This window comes from Rhinatrema bivittatum, chromosome 7 (genome assembly GCF_901001135.1).
Source record: "Rhinatrema bivittatum chromosome 7, aRhiBiv1.1, whole genome shotgun sequence".
NCBI classification, from domain to species: domain Eukaryota; kingdom Metazoa; phylum Chordata; class Amphibia; order Gymnophiona; family Rhinatrematidae; genus Rhinatrema; species Rhinatrema bivittatum.
In genome coordinates, this window is record NC_042621.1 from 135,778,661 (window position 1) to 135,802,987 (window position 24,327).

Here is a 24,327-nt window from a genome sequence, read left to right on the forward strand (position 1 = left end):
CCATAACGCCACACAGGACCAGCTGCCGCCGCCAGTAAATTAACTAATATTTTCAGGTGTGCTTTTTTCAAGTATTTCGTCTAATTTCTTGGTTGAGAGGCTGATCACCAGAAGTGGCTTTGGACATTCCTCGTGCAGGTGAGAACTAAGGAAGCTGGAATTGGTGAAGGGGGTGGAATGAGGCTTCCATGGCGGAGGTCAGAGAAATAGTTTATTTCTATTTCTGGGAAACTATTGAAAGGGTCTCTGGGGGTTGCTTGGTGAATTGGTTCAGGAGATGGGCATGCTGCCGACACCTTTCTAGCTTCCTGCCCTGGGAGCTTGGTGGCGATACATGTTGGGAGTACGTGTAGATGCCTTGTAATAGGATGTGTTCCAGGGTTGAACAATTCTATCAAGAGGAAAAAACTGCTACTACTATTAAAAAAAAAATACTGGTAGAGTAGTGTTCTTTCAATAGAGACTGAGCCCAATAAGATCAGAATGAAGTGAGTGGGTGAATTATTTTATCGTCAGGCAAAAACATTAGAATGTGGGAGAAAGGGAGATGCCATTCTCATCTCCAAGATCAGTTTTCTTTGCCAGATAACTGATAGATTCAGAGGGTTGTTATATGCTAGTCCAGAGCTTCTTGAATTTGCAAAGGCCAAACTTGGCCAAGCCACTTTTCCAAAGGGTTTTGAAACTGATTAGTTTAGAAGGGAAGGAATAGTCTTAACTGGAGAGGACTTTCTCCTGCATCATCAAGGCTCTAGTACTGTTAAATAAAAGAGAAAAGGAACTGAGTAAATATATAAAAGGAAGTGTGACTGAATTGGGGTTAATGGATGCCTGGAGGGCCCTACAACCAAGTGAAAGAAAACATGCATTCTGCACAGCACCTCATTGCTGATATTCCTGATTAGATATGCGGTTGTTGAATGAGGGGTAGACACTGATCAGGTATGATCAGGTCAATTGATATATTTACTTATTTCACATTTCTTATATACCGCTCATTCAGAGACAAGATTATTATTATGCCTATGCAAGTGCTTTTAAATATACATCTAAGCCAGAGTAGTGGGGAGGTTAGGCACTAGAGGTTTAATACTTTCATTCTCAGGGACTTTTAGCTCTGGCAGGGCCTGTCTGATAGACAGGAAGAATTTCTTTAAATTAATAATCAGGAGACTGTTGATATCAAGTAACTATGGGACACAGGCAAATTAATGATGAAGGGTCATATTATAGCTATCACAGCCAGTAGCAAGGAGGAAGGAGATTCTAAAATTATACAGCTGGAGAGAGAAATAAAGCACATGGGGCTGGATCACAAATGCTTGGATGTGGTAAGGATGTATAAAATGTTTTATGAGACTAGAGGCCAGCCTACTCTATCACTTCATGAAAAGGTTAGGTAACAATTCTGTTTTGAAAAAAGTAATAAACCAAAGGATATTCTGACTAGACAGTTAAGAGGTTCACATATGGCTGCTAATATTAAACAGATTCATCATCTCCTGAAGAAATAATACTGTCCTTTCCCTTGTAGTGGTTTTATATTTCTTTTCAAGGGTTGGGGGATAAGTCTAGACCTACGGAATTTTTAAAGGCATCATCTCGAAACAATTAGAAGATGGGGAACTCTGTAGCTCTTGATCCCCACTTCTGAAGAGGAGGTTGTGAGTACCATTAGAGCTCTGAAAGCAGGGAAGGTGGCTGGAGGTGATGACTTGGTATCAAATACTATCTCTGGCTCAACACATGTCATTAGTGCTTACTGAGCTTTCTCAGTATATTCCAGGGATGGGTCCTTGCCAGATTCTACGATGCTGTCATAACTTTGATTCACATGGAAAGACTGTTATGTAACGTATCTGTGCCACCATTAACACCCACTCAGGGTAACCCCTTGGTCACTTGGAGAATCCCATCAAGCACTGCATAGGCCTTACCTGCATCTATAGATATACCCGCTAGACTAGCAAACTCATGGCCACCATTTAGATTCCCACTGGCCTCTGGGCAAGTACCCTGACTTACAAGCTATCCTCTGATGGTTTCTAGGGACACTGTGACCCCATAAAATGCAGTTGACACAGTTCCTAAAAAAACAAAAACCTATAGATCAAACAAAATATTGGGGATCACCCACAACATACTTCTGTGGTTAACTAAATAGTTTCAGTCACAGAACTAACACACTAAAAAGTTTATTAATAAAAAGGAAGAACAGTGAACATGAAAAAATTCAATCTATAATCATAGGCAGTGAAAAGGAAAAAGGATTTATATAGTAGACATTACTGTATCTACTGAACTTTTAACTACATAGATCTGCTCAGCAGAGCTTCTTAGTCAGAACCTCCCACTGAAACAACTCTACCGGCAACTGACAAAATCAACTGCCAGTTTAAGCTTCATTCTGAAAAAACAGACAGTCCAAGCTTCATTCTGGATTCACAGTCCTGACAGGCTTAAAGGGAAGTCTCCTGCTGCTAGAGAACATAAGAACATAAGCAATGCCATACTGGGTCAGATCAAGGTCCATAGAGCCTAGCATGCTATCTGACAGTAGCAAGTACAGATCACAAGTACCCGTTAGATTCACAATAGTTGACCTATTTCTTGTATCATATTCCTAAGAATAAATGCTGGCTTTTCTTTTTTTTTAAAAAATTTTTTTATTCAATTTTACAATATAATATCAAGCATTTCCACTTGAAAGGCAATACATGTGGTATTACAGTATTAGCCAAAAATAGAAAAAATCAGAAGTCACAAAAATCTAGTACCACATATCTATCAAGCTCACAATAAATGATCCAAGATATACACTATTCATGAAGAAATCATAATATAATTTAGAAGTATTAGCGATGATGGGTCAGTATATAATTTGAGAGGTCAGGCTGCTGCTATCAGGAACTCATTAACCAGAGGCCGGAGAGGAACTAAACTGAACTCCAGCTTTATTAGAAAGAAACTTTATTGAGATGGGTGGAAAAACAGATAAGAAGTGCCTTGGTGCTTAATCAAACATTTGTAAGGAAATTTTAGCACAAATAACGAGCCTAATTCAAGCACTTTGGGCCTAAATAATAAAAACTGACATCTTCTCCTCTGGGTTTGTCTTGAAAGCTCTGAAAATATTTGAACTCTGTGGTTTAGGAAAAGCTCAATTCAATGTGCAAAATATTTTTTGAATATCAAGTGCTGGCTTTTCTAAGTCTACCTGGCTAATAACTGTTTATGGACTTTTCCTTCAGGAGCTTGTCCAATCCTTCTTTGAACCCCACTATGTTAGTTACTGCAGAATCTAGCCCAAGTCAGGATAACACTGACAAGGCCACACAGAGGTCCATAAGGGAAAGTAGTTCTCACTAGTAGAGACACAGGTCTCAGAGCTCAATAGGGATCCAAGTGCATAAAACATTGTTTCATCTAAGGGCCAGTTTGAAATAATTGTAGAGAATTAGATCAGAAATTAGCTTTATATTTGGATCAAGCAGTCTATAACTATTATAAATAAATAAATATGCTGATGACATCCTACTTTATATATTAGTTGTAAAGACCTTTCTTCCAGATTTGCTTAGTAAATTATCAAAGTCTGGCAACTTATTTGATTATAAGATCGGTGCTAAGAAATTTGAAATGGTGCATATATGTGATTGACATTTGGTGTGTTCCAGTTTCTTGGGTTTTTTCTCATGGGTATCCTTTGAATTGTGCTAGTGACAGTATTTGGTATGGAGGTGTCATACCTAATTTGGAAAGGTGCCTTCATTGCCTGCTTTAAAGGAAGACTCATGGAAGTAGAACAGCTTTTTATAAGCTGGCACACCCACTCATTGTACCTCTTTTCCATGCTGCCCTTTAGATTACCTAGCTCCTTCATAACTCTCAAAAGGATCACATTGGAGATCCTCTGGAAATCTAAAACAGCGAGGGTTAGTTTGGAGTTGGTGCAGGGGGCAAGGGCCTATGGGGTATAGCCTACCTGATTTTCACTCTTATTATGTGGCAACTATGTTTAGTCTTTGGCACAACAGATCTCTCCGGAAGAGGAGAACATTGAATTAAGTGATAAATTGTAGCATCTTTCTTGGGAGGATGTGCCATTGAATGGCATGATTTCTATAGATTTCACAATCTCATAAACCCAGCTAATTTTATTTCATACATAAGGTGTCAGCATGCCAGTCAATGTACCCTTCAATGAATGAGCCACCCAGACTGTTCAATCATTCACCTTAAGGGAAAGTCTTTCAATAAACAAATTGTATAAAGGTGGGGTTTTTAAAAAAAAATTTTTGTGCAGATAAAATATTGAAACAAAAATTCACAAAAATGCAAGACTAGCGGTCTTATAAATATAATTTCCTCACCCAACGCTTCACTAAATCTTCTTCAGGGGCTAAATCACACAGATCTTTTTATATAGATAAATATTATGACCGTTGTCCATTTTCAAATGGACAACACCACATCTTGAACTTAAAAATGGAGATTGATTGTCTTGCATTTTATATATATTTTATCTGAAAAAAAAATTTTCAAAAAAAATAACCTTTATACAATTTGTTTATTGAAAGATTTTCCCTTTAAGTTGAATGATTGAACAGTCCGAGTGGCCGGTTCATTGAAAGGTACATCGCCTGGCTTGCTGACACCTTATTCATGAAATAAAATTAGCTGGGTTTATGAGCTTATGATATCTATCCCCTTTTTTTTTGTTTCTGGTTTACAGTTTTTGAGGGATATAATGGCTCTCCTTAGTTTTTGTGATTTCTGGTATACCAGTTCCCACTCAACTGTGGAGGGATCACCATAGGAGCCATCTTTTCAAAATGCTTGGGGGTGCTAAACTCAATACAAATTATTCCTCCCTGGACATAGTGAAGGAGTTTGCTCAATATCAGGTGCTCAAGTTTAGTTTAGTTTATTATATTTTATACTGCTGTTGCTTTAAAAACATCAAAACAGTGTACATTAAAGCACTCACTGCACCCACCGAGCTGGCAAATATGGGAGTGTCTTTAGAAGAAGATGGGGTATTATCTCTCCACGGTTCAGAACTGAGGCATGTGTGGCCATTGGTGGTCAGAAATAAGATACATATCTCTTCTTCATTGGGTTTGGCAGTTACTTGAAGATGAGACCTTCTGTTCCTGGGTACAGCTCCAGGACAGATTCAATCTGCATGGATTTCTGCTGTTTATCTTTTCTCAGCTAAAGGCATTACTTAGGGAGAAACACTTATAGGTAATCAGACCCTTGTCTGCAGTGAAGATCATGGTATTCAAATTTTCTAGGTATAAAAGTCGGGAGGGCCATATTTAGGCAATCAGGATAGGGCAGAAGGAACAAAAAGCTTGGCATTAGGAATGCCGGAGGAAGAATGAGGTTGGATCTTTAAGGCTGAAATCACAAAAGGTGTCCCTCCCACTATTTCCAAAGTGCTCTCCACCATCCAACAAAGAAAACATTTTTTAGGGATTGTGAGAAAATCCCGGGCTAGCCAGCGTTCCGTTTCAAGAGATCATTGGTTGTTTATTGGCTCCTGATGAAGCAACCTAAGAGTTGCGAAACACGGCCGCTGTCGAGTCAATTTTCAAGTTCAAATTTTTGAAATGTGAAATGGATCTATAAATAACAGAAGTATATAAAGGGCATTGATATTCTATATGAGACACTTTGACCACCGGATGGTGTCATAACAAAACCTGTCGCTCAGACCACAAATGATTGATAAGACCAGGCGGCTTATTTCAAGACTAAGCACACCGTCTCAGGCTTGCTGATGCGGTTCCGTTTTATATAAATTTTTTTTTTCTTTGTTGGACGGTGGAGAGCACTTTGGAAATAGTGAGAGCGACACCTTTTGTGATTTCAGCATTAGTGTACTAGGTTCGCAGTGTGGCTCTTTATTTGTGGTATATGGATCTTTAAGGCTACAGGAACGTACTTTATATCACCTACTTTTCAATTTCATTTTATTACTTGATTAATCACATTTCTTAAAATTAAATCAAAGCAATGTACAAAATAGTAACAAAAGTTATGCTCAAAGCATGTAAACATTATATTAAAAAAATCTTAAAAACAACTAAAACAAAATGATACTGATAAAATGAACACAAACACAGTCATAAAAGGCTGATACAAGTACAAAAAAAACAGGAATGAGCAAGCCAACATACAATAGTAAACAAGAACTGTATGGGAATGACTAAACCTAAAACAGGTTTAAAAATGAGAACTAAAGACCATGATCATTCAAAATGATTGTGGTTAAATAAAATCTGAGAAAGACCTAGAAAAAAAGAAAAGCTTTTAGAGCCTTCCTAAATTTTAAGTTATTTTTTTCACAATGCAACTGTAATGGTAGGGTGTTCTAGAAACTAGGTGCCAGCCAGTATCTGAACAGCAGCTTAAAATCCTTTCTGAATCTTAGCTCACCCTGGTCAGACTTAAGGCTATATACCTTACAAGAGCTGCAATGTGTTGGAGAGGAGTCATTATTGCATTCTTCTTACTTTTGTGCTAGGTAACAGGCTTCTGGCAACATTTCATCTTGGGTGACTTTGGGGGTTCTGAAAGGGAGGAAGGGCATATTACTTTTAAAAAAAGGACTTAATCAGTTAGCACTAATTTTCAGTGCTAACTAATCATCATCATCGTTTATTTATCTCACACTCTTCCAAGAGGTGATTTCAGAGCATGTGTCATAGCGGTGGGTCTAGAGATCCCAACCAACAGAACTGAAAAGATTACAGTGAGCGGAAAATAACCAAGGCTAAGCGATAAGGCATAATGTACCGTAGCAATAAGAGGACAAATCATATAGTAATAGGGGGGAAAGTACAGTAAAAAGTCAGTTTAAACTTCTTGAACGGGTGGGTGGGGGCAAGCACCCTGGGGCTGAGACTTCTAGGGAGGTGATCAAGAAGGCGGATGCACATACAGGCAATTATGACCGGTCAAAGGAAGAAGAAGGAATAGGTTAGGGAATCAGTCTTTGGTATGGTGTGACTGATGATCCCCAGTCAAGGGAGGCAAAAGCCGTAAGGCCTCAGCCATAGGCCAAAGACTTCTACAAATAGCCAGGATTTCATTTTTTTCTGAAAATCAGAAGCTCAGGTGTAAGCCTGATGTCCAGCGGCAGAGAGTTCCAGAGGGTGGGGACTGATCCTGCAAAGGTTCTCTTCTTCATGCTGGTGAGCCACGATTCCCTGAGGGAAGGCACAACCAGGCAAGGGTTTGGTAGCGTGAACAGAGGGCAAGCGCATGTATACAGGGAGAGTCAGTTGGCTAGATAGAATGGAACTAGGCCCTTGAAGGCTTTAAAGGCTGGGGCTTTGAAGGTGGTGCGATAGGAGAGTGGTAACCAGTGCAGTGACTTTAGAAGTGGAGTGACCAAATGAAATTTGCTGGCATTGAGCAGGCTCCGTGTTGCAGCATTTTGTATGAGCTGCAGAAGGCAATTTAACTTTTTCAGCAAGCCAGTGTAGAGAGAATTGCAATAGCCTAGGCGGGAGATTACCCAAACCTGGATGACTGCAACTTAGGCAGAGCCATCAAAGAGGGAATGGAGGTGGCAAAGCTGGGAAAAGGCTGACTTTGTAACGGAGAATATTTGGGCCTCCATGGTGACTTTAGAATATAATATGAAGCTAAAGCTGTAGACTTGGTGCCTGTAGAGTACCACAGATCCTTCTAAGGTTACTCTAGAGCAGATGTGGGAGTGGTCTGTATTTACAATCCATAGTACTTCCATTTTTGGGGGGTTAAGTTTTAGTTTGTTGAGGTGTAACCAGTTTGCAATCCTCTTAAGGCAGTTATTCAGATTTATGATTGCTTGGTCAGAGTCGATGTTTAGAGGCACAGCAGTTGATTAAGTTTGACCAGACAACCCAGTCAAACAAAGGTGTGTAAATCAGGGAATTCAAAGGGGCATGGAATAAACACTGTGGATTCCTAAAGGCTAGAGGTTGAAAATAAAGAAAAAGTGCACAGGGGTAACTGGGGGTAAGTTGCTGGTGTGGCGGTTACTACCCTTAAACAATTAAGCCTGTTAATGCAACTCCATCATTGCGCTCTGCTTCAACGGCAGTGAGAAAAGGGGAATTGAATTCAGACAGCATCTAACAAGGGCCCTGACTATTAAGGCTTGGGGAACTAACAAGCATGGGGCTAACTAGCTGATGCAGTGCTTACTACCCCCTTAGGGGTAAATTTTCCACTTTGTGCGTGCGCGTCCATGTGAGCTCGCTTCCTGGCGCTCACACATGGACGTGCTGATTTTCCACCATGTGCAAGCCATTGTGCACCAGATTTTAAAATCCACGCACATATGTGGTGCACGCAAGGGGGGGGGGGGATTTTTGCAATTTCCAGGTAGCAATGCATTCCGGCCTTCCCCAGTTCCCTCCCAGTCCACTCCATTTAAGGAGTGGGAGGGAATTTCCCTACCCTGCTACCTAACCTCCCTTCCCCTTCCCCTCTCCTCCCCACCCTGTAAACTCTACCTTTTTTTTTTGTAGTTATATTTGTTTTGTAACTTACTTCAGCTCCCAAACTGAAGTAAGCTACGCTCGCCTGCCAGCTGCCGGTGCGCGAGTCTCAGGGAACAGTGAACAATGGCGCTGTCCCAACCCACCCACCCCTCCCCTCCCCGCCCAGAACATGCCCCCTGGCCCACCCCTTCGAAGAAGCCTGGCACTTGGCTCAGCATGCGCAAGGCCCGGTCACGTGCGTAAAGCCAGGATTTTATGCTTGCAGGGAGTTTAAAATCTGGGCTTTAATTGCTAAGCCTGATACTTTGATGCATTTCCAACACTGCTCTCTGCTTTCACGGCAACAGATAAGGGAAATTGGATTCAAGCAGCATCTGAGGGCCCTGACTTTTACAGTCTGGTAAACTGATATAAGCATGGGGGTAACCTGCATAGTGCAGAAGTTACTGGCATAAGCTTGCTGGGCAGACTGGGTGGATCATTTGGTCCTTTTCTGCTGTCATTTCTATATTTCTATAATTAGTCAAATTTTGACTGATCAGATTTAACCAAATCTTCAGCTGAAAACCTAGATGCTTAGCTGAACATTTTCTAAAGATAACCAGTTGCTCAGCTGCTTGACCCCCATACACTGTATTCCCATACAGTTTCTGATTTACAGACATAAATTAATTAGTTCACTTTTATACCAATTCTCGTTTTTGTTTTCTATGCTGCTAAAATGAGAACTAATGTTGGTTTACAATGAATGGGCCTTCCATCAGGAGGCCTAAAATTCATGCATTGGTCTCAAATAGGCTTACTGTTTATGACACGGAGTCAGCTGGCAAATCTGTACATTGGTAAACAAAATAGATGTGGTTAAAGCATGAGTGACTGCTGGAAGAGTGGGAGAAAATGAAGGATGATAGCACTGGTGCGGTTCTGAGAGTCGGTGAGCCGACAGCTGCCAATATTGAGTGAGTTATCCTGTAAGATTTCTTTTTAACAGTTTATTCCCCCATTGGTGAGATATGTGGGAAGTTTCTGATACAAAGGAGTATTTAGTCAAATTAACAATGAATTTGGTAACAGAATGTGAAAATAACTGTGCAGGTGCATCTGTGAGAGTTGGTGATCTGTCAGCCGCCAGCACTGAATGACTGATTTTGGGATATTTGCCCTCTGAAAATAAATTATTTTTGGGTGGTGATCTATGTGGAGAGTGTCTGAAAACGGGAGACACTTGATCAAAATAACAGTGAATGCTGGAAGAGTGGAAGGGAATGAAAGCGAGCTATGGCAGCTGGGAATCTAACAGCTGTCAGTAGTACTGAACTGATGATGCTACGGGCTCTGCGGGAGGAGAATCCTCCATTCCCAGGCAGCGGGTGAGTTATGCCTTTTACAGCTGTGAGGAGGGGATCCCAGATTCACCAGCAACTTTCTTCTCTGTGTATTGTAGAAAAAGAAAAGTGCCTACTGGACATCCCTTCCTGTCAAAACAAAAAGGATAGTGTGGGGACTGGGCGGCCCCCCCTCCCCCCACCTATTTTGGTATAAGAGAGGATCCCCAGGCCTTCTGAAATTTTTTTTTTACTGCTGGGCAGATGGAGGTGGTGATCCCTCCGCTGGCACATTTTTTGTTGTGATAGTCTGAGTGCAGGGGGTTCGGGGCTGGTGGAACAAAATTTAACTTTAGTACTGCAAGAGTAGGGAGGAAGGGAGGGGATTTGGGGTGTTGGACAGGGTTTGTAAATTTAATATATGGATGAAGGGAGGGGTTGGCAGGGGGTTGGTGTGGCCGGACAGTGTTTTTCTTTTGTTATGTGGGAGGAGAGAGGCAAGGAGGAGAGATCCAGTGACTGTCAACTTAATTTATTTATTTATTTTTAAGTATAGTAGAGAGGGAGGGCAGTTGGACAGATTCAGATGCATTATTGCACCATCTGGATTTGGTCCAGCAAGCTAGAAAACTAGCAGTGAAAATCATCTCTAGTCTTCCAATCTAACCCCACCCCAGATTTGGCCAGCTAAAGTTAGTCATCTAGAGGACCATATTCAGCCTCTGTGCAGCTCGGCTAGCCATATAAACTTACCCAGATATATTAGCCGATATATTTAGTGGCATGGCCGCACTGCTTAATATTATTGCGATTCCACTCATGGGAGGGCCCCGTGAGCAGCCTCACTCTCCTGAATGCCACTGACCCCAACGCTGTCTGGGTTCCCGGTGGCAGTGAATTGCCACCGTCACCATCACGTTCTCTCGCAGCCTGGAACGCCACCCTCACCGCAGACCCGTGCAACCACTCTATGGCAGGAGGAATGCCGCCACTCCACCGACGCCAGCCGATGCCGCTCCTGCTTCTTGTGCAGCCTGAATCGCTGCTGACATTCACCGTCGTGGCGCACGCCTCTGCTTAGAATTTAAAGGGTCCGCAACGGGAAAAGCCCTGTGGCCCTTTCTGATGATGTCCTTCCTGTAGCCCTATAAAAGGGCTCCAGCCAATTATTCGATACCTTCACAAACGTCTGCTAGCACTTTCAAGGTCCTTCATGGTTCCTATTTCATGTTCCTGTGGTCTCTTCATCTTGTTCCTGAATCCAAGTCTTCAACTTGTTCCTCGTTTCAGCCTTCGTCCTGTCTAGAGTCTTCAGAGTCTTCATTGCTGGTTCAAGTCTTCAGAAGTTCTTCCTTGGTTTTAAAGTCTGAGCCTGAGTCAAATCTCCTGAGTCTGAGACTGAATCTGAGTTCTTGAGTCCTGCCCCTGGTCTTAGGAGTTCTTGTTCCAGCTTTTGTCTTGTTTCAAGTCTCTGAGTCCTGTGCCTGCGCCGCTATTGGCGTGATCTGCGGTCAGCCCCAGGAGGGTTGGGTAGGTTGTGCAACGGCACTGGACTCTGTCATGTTCCAAGTGCTGAGCTTTCATTATGTCCAAGTTTTCAGCATCTTGTCCACGTCTCCAGAGTCATCTTCTGAGTCCTCAGCCTTCATCTGTCCTCACGCACAAACCGCTTCACAGCGGCAGTTCGAAAGGGCTTTCGAGTGGCTGGAGGACTATTCCAGAGACCAGCATGGGTTGCTGGTTCTCAGTTTCAGGAGCAAGTTGGACGTCCAAGAGTTCCTGCTTCTGAGTCAAGAGTCTTCCTGTTTCCAAGCCAAGAATATTCCTGTTTCAGCCAGCTTGTGCCCAGATGCGCTCGCCTGCCAGTGGCGTAGACCATGGCCAGTCCCTTGGGTTGTGCAGGTCACGTCGCAGCACAGGGGCTCACGCTTTCGAGCGCCCATTCACGCTCACAACAAATATATCCAGCTATCCTAAAGTTAGCCAGATAAGTTTATCTGGCTAACTTTACAACAGATCTATGGGCCGACCAGAGTTAGCTGGATAAGTTATCCCTCCCAATTACACTGCTGAAACGCCCCTAACTTAACTGGCTAAATTCTAGCTGACCAACTTATTAACTGGCTAGAATTTATTTGGATAAGTGCCCAAATCTTCATTTAGCCAGATAACTTCTGGGCCTCCAATTAAACTTAGAGGCTGATGCAATAAAGTGCACTCAGTATAGCGCACAGTTTAATAAGATGCACTAGGTTAACACCCGACGCAGTGAGGGGATTAACGCATCCAAAAAGCACGTCCAAACAAACACGTGTCTAATAGAGCTCATCACATGTAAATGCCATAAAGATGAGACTATTAACAAAAAGTTGCCATACATCCGAAGCACACTTTCAAGGCAAATTTAATGTCAGTCTTGGAGCTGGCGTTAAGTCTAGCTGCGCGTCAAGGGCTCAAATAAAAAACAAAAAATATCACTTTTTGTCGTTCTGCCAATTAGTAAGAAGAAGATCTACTCCTCGCAGTGATTATGAATTATGCATAGACTGAAGAGTGAAAATTCAACTGTTCATGTTTATTTAAAAAAATGTTTCCTGATCTCCTCATTACTTGTTCCAAAATACAGCACTAAAGGTCCAAAAACAAATGCCCTGCTGTTAGATAATGGTTCAACCATCTGAATTTGTAATTTACTTGAATTCAAGCAGTTGCAATGTTCAATCAGTTGGGTCTTCACTGGATACAGCGGGATAAAACAGACGCTCACACTGAGCGTCCGTTTCCTAATCTGCGAGCAGCCGTGTCTCCTGGGTACCCGATGAAGCACTAGGGACGCACAATTTCCCCTAGCGCATTCTTTCTAGCATGGCAGCTCATTAGATTATTGCATCTGGGGTCCAGGAGAGGTGGTTGTGCGTGCGTTAGGAAAATGGGTGCTCAATATGAGTGCCCATTTTACTGCACAATTTAATTGCATTGGTCCCTTTGGTGGTTAGCTTTAACCACTCAGCAGAGGAGGACTTTAAAAGGCCAGCTTAGTCCTTACTCAGCCTGCTAGACCTTTTTCAGAATTGATCTCCGAGTGATCAAAAAGCGTTTCCTCCTGTTTTCGGATCTTCTTACTCTACACTTGGTTTCTCGTTTACTGTGGGACTTCTTTAAACTCTGTCTGCATAGGGTGTAAAGGGTTGACTCTATGTCATGTTCTTCTTTGAAGCTTTGCTATTAATAAAAAGCTTTAAACTGAACTCTGGCTTCACATCTGTCTTCCTTTGTGGGAATGGCCTTTGCTGCCAGTGCAAGGAAGGCATTCTGTAGCATTATCACTTGGGAGATGCGTCTCTGACTAGAATCCCCTGTAATCTCTCTACTCCATGTCTTTTGGTTCCATTATGGAGGTGGGACGAAGTACTTTTAAATCTGGTCAGTTTTACCCTGAGTTGAGAGAGCTACAGTAGATTGAGATAGGGGTTAGTGTAGTTCCTGACTCATGATAAACCACCCCAGCTTTCTTAAGAAGAGGTTAATTTTGGTGGGTGCTGACATCTGTTGCTACAGATCACATGTTCTTGCTCCTTGGGGAAACCCCTGACCAGTTTGATTTTCAGGATATCCGCAATGAATATGCAAGAGATATGTTTGTGCTCACTGCCTCCACTATGTGCAGATATTAGAGCTGTGCAGTCGTTTGAAAAGAAACAGGAAATAAAGACGGAATTTCCTATTTCGTTGCATTTCGGGAAGAAAAAAAACCAATAGGAAACTCACAAAATTTCATAGGTTTTCCTATCTTTTTTTTTTTTTTTCAGGAAATGCACATCTAAGAAAAAAAAAACACCCCAATCCTTCAAATTTAACTAAATGGAAAGCCCCCCACCCTCCCGATCCCCCCAACTCTCACTCAATATCCCTGGTGGTCCAGCGAGGGGTCTAGGAGCTCAGAGCGATCTCCAGCTCCCAGGGGCCATCAGCTGATCAGCTGCCAGTATTCAAAATGGCGTGGGCCATCCATTGCTCCTACCATGTGACAGGGGCTGGCCAATGGCACCAGTAGCCCCTGTCACATGGTAAGGGCAAAGGACCATGGCGCCATTTTTAATACTGGCAGCTGACGGCCCCAGGAGCTGGAGATCTCTCTGAGCTCCCAGGCCCCCCGCTGGACCACCAGGGACATTGGGGGGATTGGGAGGGTGGGGGGCTTTCCATTTAGTTAAATTTGAAGGATTGGGGCTTTGGGTTTTTTTTTAACAAAATTGGCAACGGAAAAAAAAATGTCTGATTTGGGGATGGACCGAAATGGCCCACCCCTGAACCGAAAAAACGAACCAACATGAAACTTTTTTATGCACATCTCTAGCAGATATATTATACCTCATGCATATTCATTGCGAATATCCTGAAAAGCAGTCTGGTCTGGGGATTCCAGGGACTGGGTTGAGGACCACCAATGTAGATTATATCTGCAGGAACAGAAGCAGTCCTGTTTACAGGCATTGCTTTCCATCAGTTATTAAAGTAACTGCCAGTATTTGTGACCTAGATTGGCCACGGCTGGAAACAGGATGCTAGGTTTGAAGGATCTTATGTTCTTAAAGTTAACATAGTGGTAGCAGCTCTTCAGGTGGGAACAACATGATGTTCTTGACCAGCTCTATGTCTTGGCGGTAAGAGGCACCCTCATCAGAGTTATGACTGAGCTCTTCTGACTGGCCATGAGGTCGTTGATGGCATTAGACACCAAAGCTAGACCTGGGGCACATACATACCACAACAGGCTGCAAGAGTGCAATGAATGTGCAGAAGCGTCCACGTTCCTCAATCAGTGCCTTGCGTACAGCCTGCTTCTCAGTCTCCTCCAACAGAAGGTACATGTCATTGACGTCCTGCAGGGCATTGTCTAGCTGAGGCTGTAGATCCCCTTTACCTGCAGGGGGAGAGAAGGGAAATGCTAACACTCACCCATAATGCATCCCTAAAAAAGTCTTCCAAGGACACCCCAACCCCAGACCCAAGGGTGTTCCTTTCTATGTCACTCGTGAAGACGCGATGCTGTGTCTGGTCAGGTGCCCAGACGAGCAACTTTCTACAATAAAGTGCAGTCTGGAGGAGGATGTTGCATCCTGGACTCTCAGTGCTAACCCCCAGTGCATCTCAGACCTCCTCCTCTATTAAAATCAAAGCACTTGTCCTAGAACTCCATGGCGAAAGAGATGAGAACTCAACTTGACTTATTTCCCTAAAGAATTCCCCCACCACCCACTTGGATATCCTTTCAGAAAGACAGGGAAATAGCTCCTTTAAACCCTTCTGTGTTGGCGCACATATGGCTCTTAACTTGCTCATCTGTGGTCAAGCTACATCTCTACCTTACCGGTTCTACAGCAAAATGCTTGAAATGTGCAGTCAGCACTCAAGCATCCTCTATTACGGTGATAGATAGGTGGAGGCAGGGGATTAAGGGAGAACATCAAAGGCTAGCGGCAAAGCATTGCCTGCTCATGCAGCACATCAGTGTGGAATGGCCATAGTAAAATTAAATAACAAAACTAAACTGATCTGTTAATAAGTTCTGACTGTGCAGTTCCTGAGATGCAGACGGCTGCCTGCAAATGCAGATGCCTAAGGTTCTGGCTGTTATAAGCAGGGTCATGCCAGAGGGCACAGGAACAGAACTGCACCCGGGTACCACCTTCTTCCACTTGCCCTGCCCCAGACTTATACAATTTTTGCACTCACCTGGAAAACGACTCTGGTATTTACTTCTTCTCTCAAAACCATTAACCCTACCCCCACCCCAAAAATGAAAAAGCAAAAAAACAAAAAAAAACACAACAACAATATCCACCACCATCTTGGTGGATAAAGACATAAAAACAATAGAACGTGCAAAGTTTTGTGGCCCTCTGAAGAGTGAATTCATTCAGACCTTGGGATGAGTGGCTTTCGTTCATTCGCTCATGGGAGATGGGACAGGACGGCTGCATGCAGCACATAGCAGGGAGTGAATAAACCACAGCGACAGCACGCACAGTTATAAAATGAAGCTGCAAGCAGAAGTGTCACGTTACCCTCACCCAACAAGAACAAGACAGAGACGCGCATCAGACATGCACAAATAGCCCCGGCTGGATATGAGCCTGGCTCTTCCATTAAAGCAACAGAGATGGTGCGGATGGCTGGTGAGGCACTCAGTGCACTGGAGTAATGCTGAGATCAGACCCACTTTACAGCTCCACATGGGCCAAAGCTGGGTTCTCTTGGGTTAAACTCTTTTCCTGTGGGATGTCAGATGACCAGTAACTTATAAAGCTTTGCCACTTATTGGACATCGAAAATACAAAACATATAAAAGACTGAGGTTTCTTGTAGACAACTTGAAAACATGAAGTCTGTGAAACCGATTCCTCTCTGATTTCTCACAAAATTTGCCTGAAATGTATTTTTTTAATAACTTTCTTTATTGACAATTTCTTCATAATACAACACAACCTTGGACCAGAGAGTTTATTTAAATAATAACTAAATGTGACTTCTGCAATATCATCTCCTGCTATGAGATAGATCTGCATACAATCGAAGCAGTGCGCATGCACATCTATGACATACATATTCATTAGGGATAGCCTGAAAACCCGACCTATTTGAGGCCCTTGAGGAGTGGAAGTGAATACCACGGCCTCCAGAGTTTAAAGATCCACTATAGCTCTAAGTCCCGTATGCCAGTGGTTGCCAAACTTGTCCGGGGGAAGGGGGTGGGGACTCCCTCTCTCTTTCGCACACACATAAACCCTCACACATCCTCCATCTCTCTTGCATACACACACACATTCTCACACAGGCTCACTCTGTCCCTCTATCCCACACACCCCCTCACACAGGCTCCCTCTGTATCGTTCTCACACACACACCCTCATACAAGCTCCCTCTCTTTCACACTCCCTCACATAGGCTCCCTTTCTGTCTTGCACACACACCCCCTCTCACATAAGCTCCCTCTTTCTCTCACATACATACACTCCCCCTCATACAGGCTTCTTCTCTCTCTTGCACATACACCCATGCACTCTCACATAGGCTGCTTCTTTCTCTCACACACACACCACTTTACATAGGCTCCCTCTCACACACACAAACATGCACCCTCCCTCCCTCACACACACACATAAACACACACACTCTCTCACACATACACACACACAGATATAGGCTCCCAATCTCCCTCCCAATCTCTCCTCACATACACACTCCCTCATGTGTACACTTCCTCTCTTTTTCACATAGGCTCACCATTCCACCCATGGCTCTTCCAGGCCTCTTTCCTCTGTGTCTTCGGCCACGCGTGGGATGGGCTCCACTCATGGCCTGCCTGGCCTGCTAGGCCTGCTAATCTTCAGCTGTGAGTGGGACAGGCTCCGTTTGCGGCCCACTGGGCCTGTTTGATTTTTGACCACAAGCAGGATGGGCTCTACTCGCAGCCTGCAGGGCCTCCAAATTCTGTGCAAAAACTGAAAATTGTATGCAAATTCTGTGCTGTAAACTTGCACAGAATTTCCCCAGAGGGTAAGATATGGTAACTATTTCTGTGTTTATTTAGCTCTTCATATGCTTCCTCCTGAGAAGTGCAGCCACTGGGTCCAGGGCTAACAGGAGGAGCATCAGGAAGAGAGGGCATCCTTTTCTTGGCCCAAAAGGTATTTCAAATGGTCTGGAGTAGATGCTATTATTTTTTATTGTGCTCCCTGGGTAACTGTAAAGACGTTTTATTCAGTCCAGGAAATCAGGCATAAAACTGAAAGACAACTCTAGGGTGTCAAATGCCTTTTCGGCAACCGGTGCCATTATACTTTCTACCCAGCCCACAGAATTCAGGGGTAGATTCTGCAGCAAAATCTAATAATTCTGAAGCACATGGACAAATATTTCCATCTTTGATATTACAATATTAATATAAAGTAGCTTTCCAGTCTTGCTCATACCTGTATAATTTTTGTTTTTATTGAGTGAGGAAAAGGGATTTCAAGTATTAGCACAGGCAGACAATCTCAGGGAGGAGGTCCGTGGATTGGGGGCAGGAGAGGAGGGAAGGACTAGGAATGGGGTGAAGAGAAGGTGAGAAGAATGGGGAGGAGGAGAGAGGATGGGATGGGAGGAGGAGAGGAAGAGATGATTTGAGATGGGGTGGAGAGGGAGATGATGGGATGAGGAGATGGGAGATAGGGAAAAGGGAGGGACGGGGGACGGACAGGCTAGGAAGGTGGATCAGAGAAGAGAGGATCTGGGATCAGGCATTGTGAGGTGAGTTCCAGGATCTGGGGAGAAGGGAAAGGTAGGAAATAAGGGAGGTCCCAGGATCTGGAGGATAGAATCTGAAATCAAGGGATAGAAGTTCTGAATTGCAGAGGGGGAGGGGAACGTAAAAAGGCAGGAGGGAGATGTCAGTACCTGAATTCAAGAAAGCATGGGGCAAGCACAGGGGATCTCTGAAGGAGCAGGAGGCATTGTAGAGCTGGGCAGACTAGATAGGCCATAAGGCCTTTTTCTGCCATTATGTTTGTGTGTGTCCCTATTATGCTCTGGTCTTGCTTTCTCTTGTATCCCCTTTCAAACCTCCTGTTCACCCTGGCATAACACACATACACACACAACCAGAATCAATCCCTTCTCACGCACATGAACACTGCCCCCCCCCCCCCCCCCCCAGCCTGTTCCCCTCTCTCTCACACAGAGACGCGCCTCCCAGCCTGTCTCCTTTCATCTGCCAGCCCCTCTCGGCCTCCAAGGATCCCCTTCTCAACCCCCCCCAGGATCCCCAAAATTATCCATCTTTGTTCTATCGGATCTATGTTCACCTCCTCCCCTCCTCCTCCCTGAAACTACCTGGGAGAGAACATAAGAACATAAGTTTTCCCATGCTGGGACAGACCAAAGGTCCATCAAGCCCAGTATCCTGTTTCCAACAGTGGCCAATCCAGGTCACAAGTTCCTGGCAGGAGTCCTAAATTCAGTAGATTCTATATTGCTTATCCTGGGGACAAGCAGTGGATTTCCCCAAGTCCGCCTTAATAATACTTTATGGACTTTTCTTGTTTAAACCCAGACACACTAACAGCTTTTACCATATCTTCTAGCAATGAATTCTACAGTTTAATTATGCATTGAGTAAAAAAGTATTTTCTCCTTAAATGTATTACCTAGCAACTTCATTGTACTTTTTGAAAGCGTAAACTGATTGCATTTACCCTTTCCTCTCTCATATCTCCTCTCAGTCATCTCTTTTCCAAGCTGAAGATCCCTAATCTCTTTAGCCTGTCCTCATAGGGGCACCGTTCCATCCCCATTATCATTTTAATCTCTCTTTTCTAATTCTGCTAAATCTTTCTGAGATGTGGTGAACAGAACTGCACACAACACTCAAGATGAAGTTGAACCATGTAGCGAGATACAGAGGCATTATGATATTCTCAGTTTATTCTCAGTTCCTTTCCTAATAATTCCTAACATTCTATTTGCTTTCTTGGCAGCCACATACTGGACACAGGATTTCAACATATTATCCTGGGTGATGATCCTTTTCCTGGGTAGTGACTGCTAATATGCAACTTTGCATCGTGTGGCTATAATTTGGGTTGCTCTTCCCTGCGTGCATCACTTTGCACTTGTCCACATTAAATGTCACCTGCCATTTGGATGTCCAGTCTTCCAGTCTCACAAGGTCCTCTTGCAATGTCTCACAATCCTCTTGTGATTTAACAACTTTGAATAATTTTGTATCAACTGCAAATGTGATCGTTTCACTCGCTATTCCCATCCCTAGATCATTTATAAATATGTTAAACAGCAGCGGTCCCAGCACAGATCCCTGGGGCACTCTACTCTCTGTTTTCTGTCTTTTAACCAGTGCTCGATCCACAATAGAACACTGCCTCCTATCTCATGATTTTTTCGCTTCCTCGTGAGGCGCTTTGTCAAATGCTTTCTGGAAGTCCAGCGCAGGAAGAAGAGGGCTGCTCTCAGCTGAGAGAGATTCAGCACCCTTAAGAGGCAGAAAATCTTCAGCTGGCCCGACACTTCCAGATTTCTGCCGTCCTAAGCAGAGCTCTAGTGTGACCATCAACAAATCCAGTGTGAAGGATGTTATATTCACTTTTAGACTTTTCCCAAATCTTTCATTTTATGGTGATTCATCGTGAATATATTAGAGACAAAATAGTTTTTCAAGCTAACTAGAAAAATGAGATGCTTGCATAAAATCAACTGCCCTTGAACTGAGAATCTCAAAACTTGAGGAACTCAGCTCAAGGGCAGTGGATTTTATGTAAGTATCCCATTTTTCTAGGCAGCTTAAAAACAATTATGTGACCTCGTCATCTTTAAATAAATACCAAGTTTCCATCCTACTTCAACTGTTATCTTTTTAATTAAATTAATCTTTATTCAGTAATGGTCAATGGTCTGATATACGTCTCTGCAAATACTGGGGATGGGGAGAGGTTTTCCACCATATCGAACATATTGTTGGTTACAGATATATAATCTAATCTTCTAGAGATCTATAGGTTGATATTCAGCGCCACTTATTTGGATAAGTTCAGATAAGTGGCGCTGTTTGAATATTTGGTCATGTTCAGTGGCCGCCACTTGGCCGGATAATTATTTATCTGGCTGAGTAGTTGTCTGGATCAGGGGCAGGGATACTTATTCGACTAAGTTAGATGTCTATTTACCAAACCATGGTACTTTTTCCTGGCATGGAAAAATACTGCAGGGGCTGTCAAAGCTGTGGTACTCAGTACCGCGGCTTAAGAAACCGCATAGTATTTTCCCCGACGGTAAAGTGTCCGGCCCCATAAACTTTATGGAGAGAGTCACTATTGGTCAAATATTTCAGCAAACATGATGTCATCTTAAAGCCATAAGGCATTTATGCTTAGGTCAACCTTTTTTTTTAAGCCTCCTACTTTTCTTACACTATTTGTTTTTTGTGGGGGCTGGTATTCCTTCAGCAGTTTCCTCCTGTACCTCTGGGCTTCCAGGTCAATCAGAATCAGCTTCTACTGGGCTTTGGCACCATGAGCTTTCATTTCTAACTATCTAGGGGGCCGATGCAATAAATTAGCGTAGAAAGCGGGCGCTGAACAGTCAGCGCCCGCTTTCTTAATGCGCCCCAGGCACCCCCGAGGGGGGCACCATGCAATATTAAAATTAGGGGGTCGCGTTAGCAAGGAGGCGCATCCTTGCTAATGTGAACCCAATTGGTTTTCGTGACCCCGCCGTCCACCGGTAAGGAAAACCAACGCCGATAAACTCAGCGTCGGTTTTCATGATGGCTGACTGCTGGTAAGGAAAACCGACGCCGAGGGTTCAGGAAAACAACACTTGTCAGTTGAGTGTCCGTTTCATGAGCCCGACTGTCTTTTTTTTTTTTTTTTTAACGTTCTTTCTTAAATTTTTCATCCTACTTAATATCGCAATGATATTAAGTAGGATGAAAAATTTGATATTAAGCATGATACTAAGTAGGAGGCAGTACAGAAAAAGCAGTTTTTTCTGCTTTTCTGTACTTGTTTTAGAAGCGCTCAGCTATTAACGCCTGCTCAAGGCAGGCGTTAATAGATGACAATTAAATGTGCGTCCGAGACGCACATTTTTTTTTTTCGCATCGGGAGTGAATAGCTAATAGCCTCAGTCACATGCATTTGCATGTGATGAGCGCTATTAGATTCACTCCGCGTTGGACGCGCATTGAATATGCGCTGATCCCCTTATTGCATTAGGGGATTGATTAGCGCCTATTCAACCCGCGTCCGACTGTGTTGTAACAGTGCGCTCAGCTGAGCGCCACTGCATTGCATCGGCCCCTAGGAATTTTCCCCTTATTTCTCCGCCCACCCCAATTAAGCCCAGCCAAACTGAACGTCGAGCAATGGCTGAAATCTTCTCCCCCTCGTGGCTGTGAATGCTGCCTCCACAGCAGCTCCCAAAAACCTAGGGAACTAGGGTAGCCTCAGGGCCAGTGCTTCCATGAGGTGAACTAGGCAGTTGCCTAGAGCGCCACACCTTGAAGTGCCAAAATCATAGGAGGAGGCACAGGGCCATCAGCGTAGCCCATCCCACCAGCAGCTGAAGAGAACAGGAACTGCCAGCAGTAGGTAAGTCTCGGAGAGTAGTGAATGGGGGGGGGGGGGGGGGTGGGGAGGGGAAATGGGGTGCGAGACCACTGGTTGCCTAGGGCACCTGATACTCTTGCACTGACCCCGACAGTCCCTTTTTCTTTATAAAGAAACTGTCCATTTCCTGCTTAAGTAAGAACAGGATGCACAGAGGTCACATTTTTCAATCTGGCTGTAACGTGTACAGGGTTTCCTATTTTTCTCTTTATTTCCAATGTATGGGGAAGCAGTCAGCGTGTATATCATGGGCGGGGGGAGTTAGGAGAATCCTGAGCATGTGTCTGGAGGGTGGGTAAGGTGCAGTATAGATCTGCTGTTGGAACCCACATTTCTTAGTGGATCCAGATTAAAACCGGACCCAGTTAAACTGTCAAGGAGGGAGCCTCTGTGCTATTGGCAAGGTGGGCAAATTGTAGCAATCTTCTGAATGATCATGTCTGAGAACTCTGGAGGTTGTGACAGATAAGAATAATGTGCTATCAGCACCTGCAGCCAGAACCTGATAAGACACAGTAAGTCGAATCTATTTAGGGGATGGAACTATTCTGATTGGGAATGAAGGTTCTAATCCTAGAATTTTCCAGATGTGATCAGTTAATAGAGCTAACTACTTGGACTGGATTTGTGTAACTATGGGCCAGATATACTTATGATGTAGACTTCAAGTCAATATTCTCCCTCCCGCCCCCGCCACCCAGTGCAGAGAAAAGGGGCGGCACCGGGATGGGGAGGGGGGAAGGTGCCAGTGCTGTCTCAGCAAAGTACTCACAGGGAGTTTGCACCCGCATCTGAAGTACCCGGCAGGCGAGTCACAGGGAGGCCTGCCGGCACCAAGCACCCACAGCCTGCAAGCTAAGCAGGGGGACCGAAAACATCCCCTTAAACACTGGGCTTTATCTAAACTCTAGCTGCTTTCACAGTTATCATTGGCTGTTATTCTGAATCTCAGGCTGGAAAGGTTTTCAACCTCATTGTAGCTATAGAGAGAACTGTTTGCTGTGCTACCTTCCTAAGCCAGCTCCTGGGAAACTGGCACCCGCCATTTCTCAGCTCCAGTGTCCCCTACCAGAGATCCTTTTTGTTATGGTCTCTGGGAAAGAGCAACACGTTTGTCAGTGTGACAGGCCCAGAACCAGCCTGGCAGAAGCACACGGTACACGGACAAAAGAAATGTTATGGAATTTCATACATGACATATATGGGAAGATCTAAATTTTAAAAGAGAGGGGATGCAGAGCATCTGTTGCACCGTCTCTCTACTCCTTCTCCTCGCTTGTCTTCCCTTTGGCCTCTACCTGGCTCCTTTCCACTTCCCTCTACCACAGATTTCTTGCTACCTACTTTACCCTCTCCCAACCCTCTCCCTCAGGTAACGCTCCATCTCCCACCTGCCTTAAATTCATCTTCAAGTTCTCTTCATCTCTACCTCACGTGCCTATAACTTCCTCTCCTTTGCCTCCTTGCCTGTCAGAGTCCTTGGCATCTCTTCCTGCTCTTGTCCTCTTCCTTTCTTTCCCCTCCCTCACTCTCCAGGTTCCTTTTCATCCCTGCTCTTCCTCCTCAGAATCCTTTCTCTCTTCTCCTCCTCTTTTTCAGGTTCCTCTCAGTTCCCTGGGGCACAGTACTATGGAAAGAGTAGTGGTGAGGTGGGGGACATGGTGAGCATGCCTCAAGCTATCCCCTCCGCTGCTCTCCCCCCCCCCCCCCCGGTGCATGCTTCTTTTGTAATCAGAAAGCATAGGAGGGGGGAGAAGAAGCACAGAGACTGGGAGCACATGCACTGATCTGACTGCCAGGGAGGAGGAATGTCAGCCTGTTAAAGATGCTGCGGGGAAGTCCTGAGGACGTTATCAGTGGCCTCCTTATAGAGAGCTGAAGCCGGGCCCAGATGCCAGACCCAGGTCTTACCTATAGCTATGCGCAGCACTTCCCACCAGGCCGCCAGAATGGGCCAGGCTTAATCGTTGTTTGAAAATAACTAGCCAAAAAAACTCAAAGCATGAAAGCCTAGCGTTCCTTTCCAAACTCCTGCTTAGCCACATATCATACAACTAGAGGTGCTTTCCAGCCGACTTCACCTGTCTGAATTTTCTGGCAAGCAGATCTCCTGTGGAATGTACCAACCAATTAAAAGTTTAATAATATGAGCCCCAAACAACTGGGGCTCTAAATTTTTTATTCTTTTTTTTTTTTTTACAGGATCTGCAGCTAGAAGAGCGCGCTGAGAAAGGTCCCTCTGCCATGCCACAGATCCTGATTTGCAAAGAAGCTGTTCCCTGCCCGTGGCTGATCTCAGCATTAAGCCCAAGTGTCAGGCCATACTGCGGC

At 44.1% G+C, this 24,327-nt stretch overlaps 1 protein-coding gene across 4 annotated transcripts in view; it reads right to left on the bottom strand.

Moving 5' to 3' along the window:
- MTSS2 (MTSS I-BAR domain containing 2) overlaps window positions 1-24,327 on the bottom strand; it is a 271,361-nt gene that overhangs the window by 58,597 nt on the left and 188,437 nt on the right. For all 4 annotated transcript variants that reach the window (XM_029609227.1, XM_029609225.1, XM_029609226.1 and 1 more), the window contains one exon: window positions 14,596-14,753. In XM_029609227.1, the coding sequence (XP_029465087.1) occupies window positions 14,596-14,753 (158 nt within the window). The remainder of the gene's footprint in view (window positions 1-14,595; window positions 14,754-24,327) is intronic.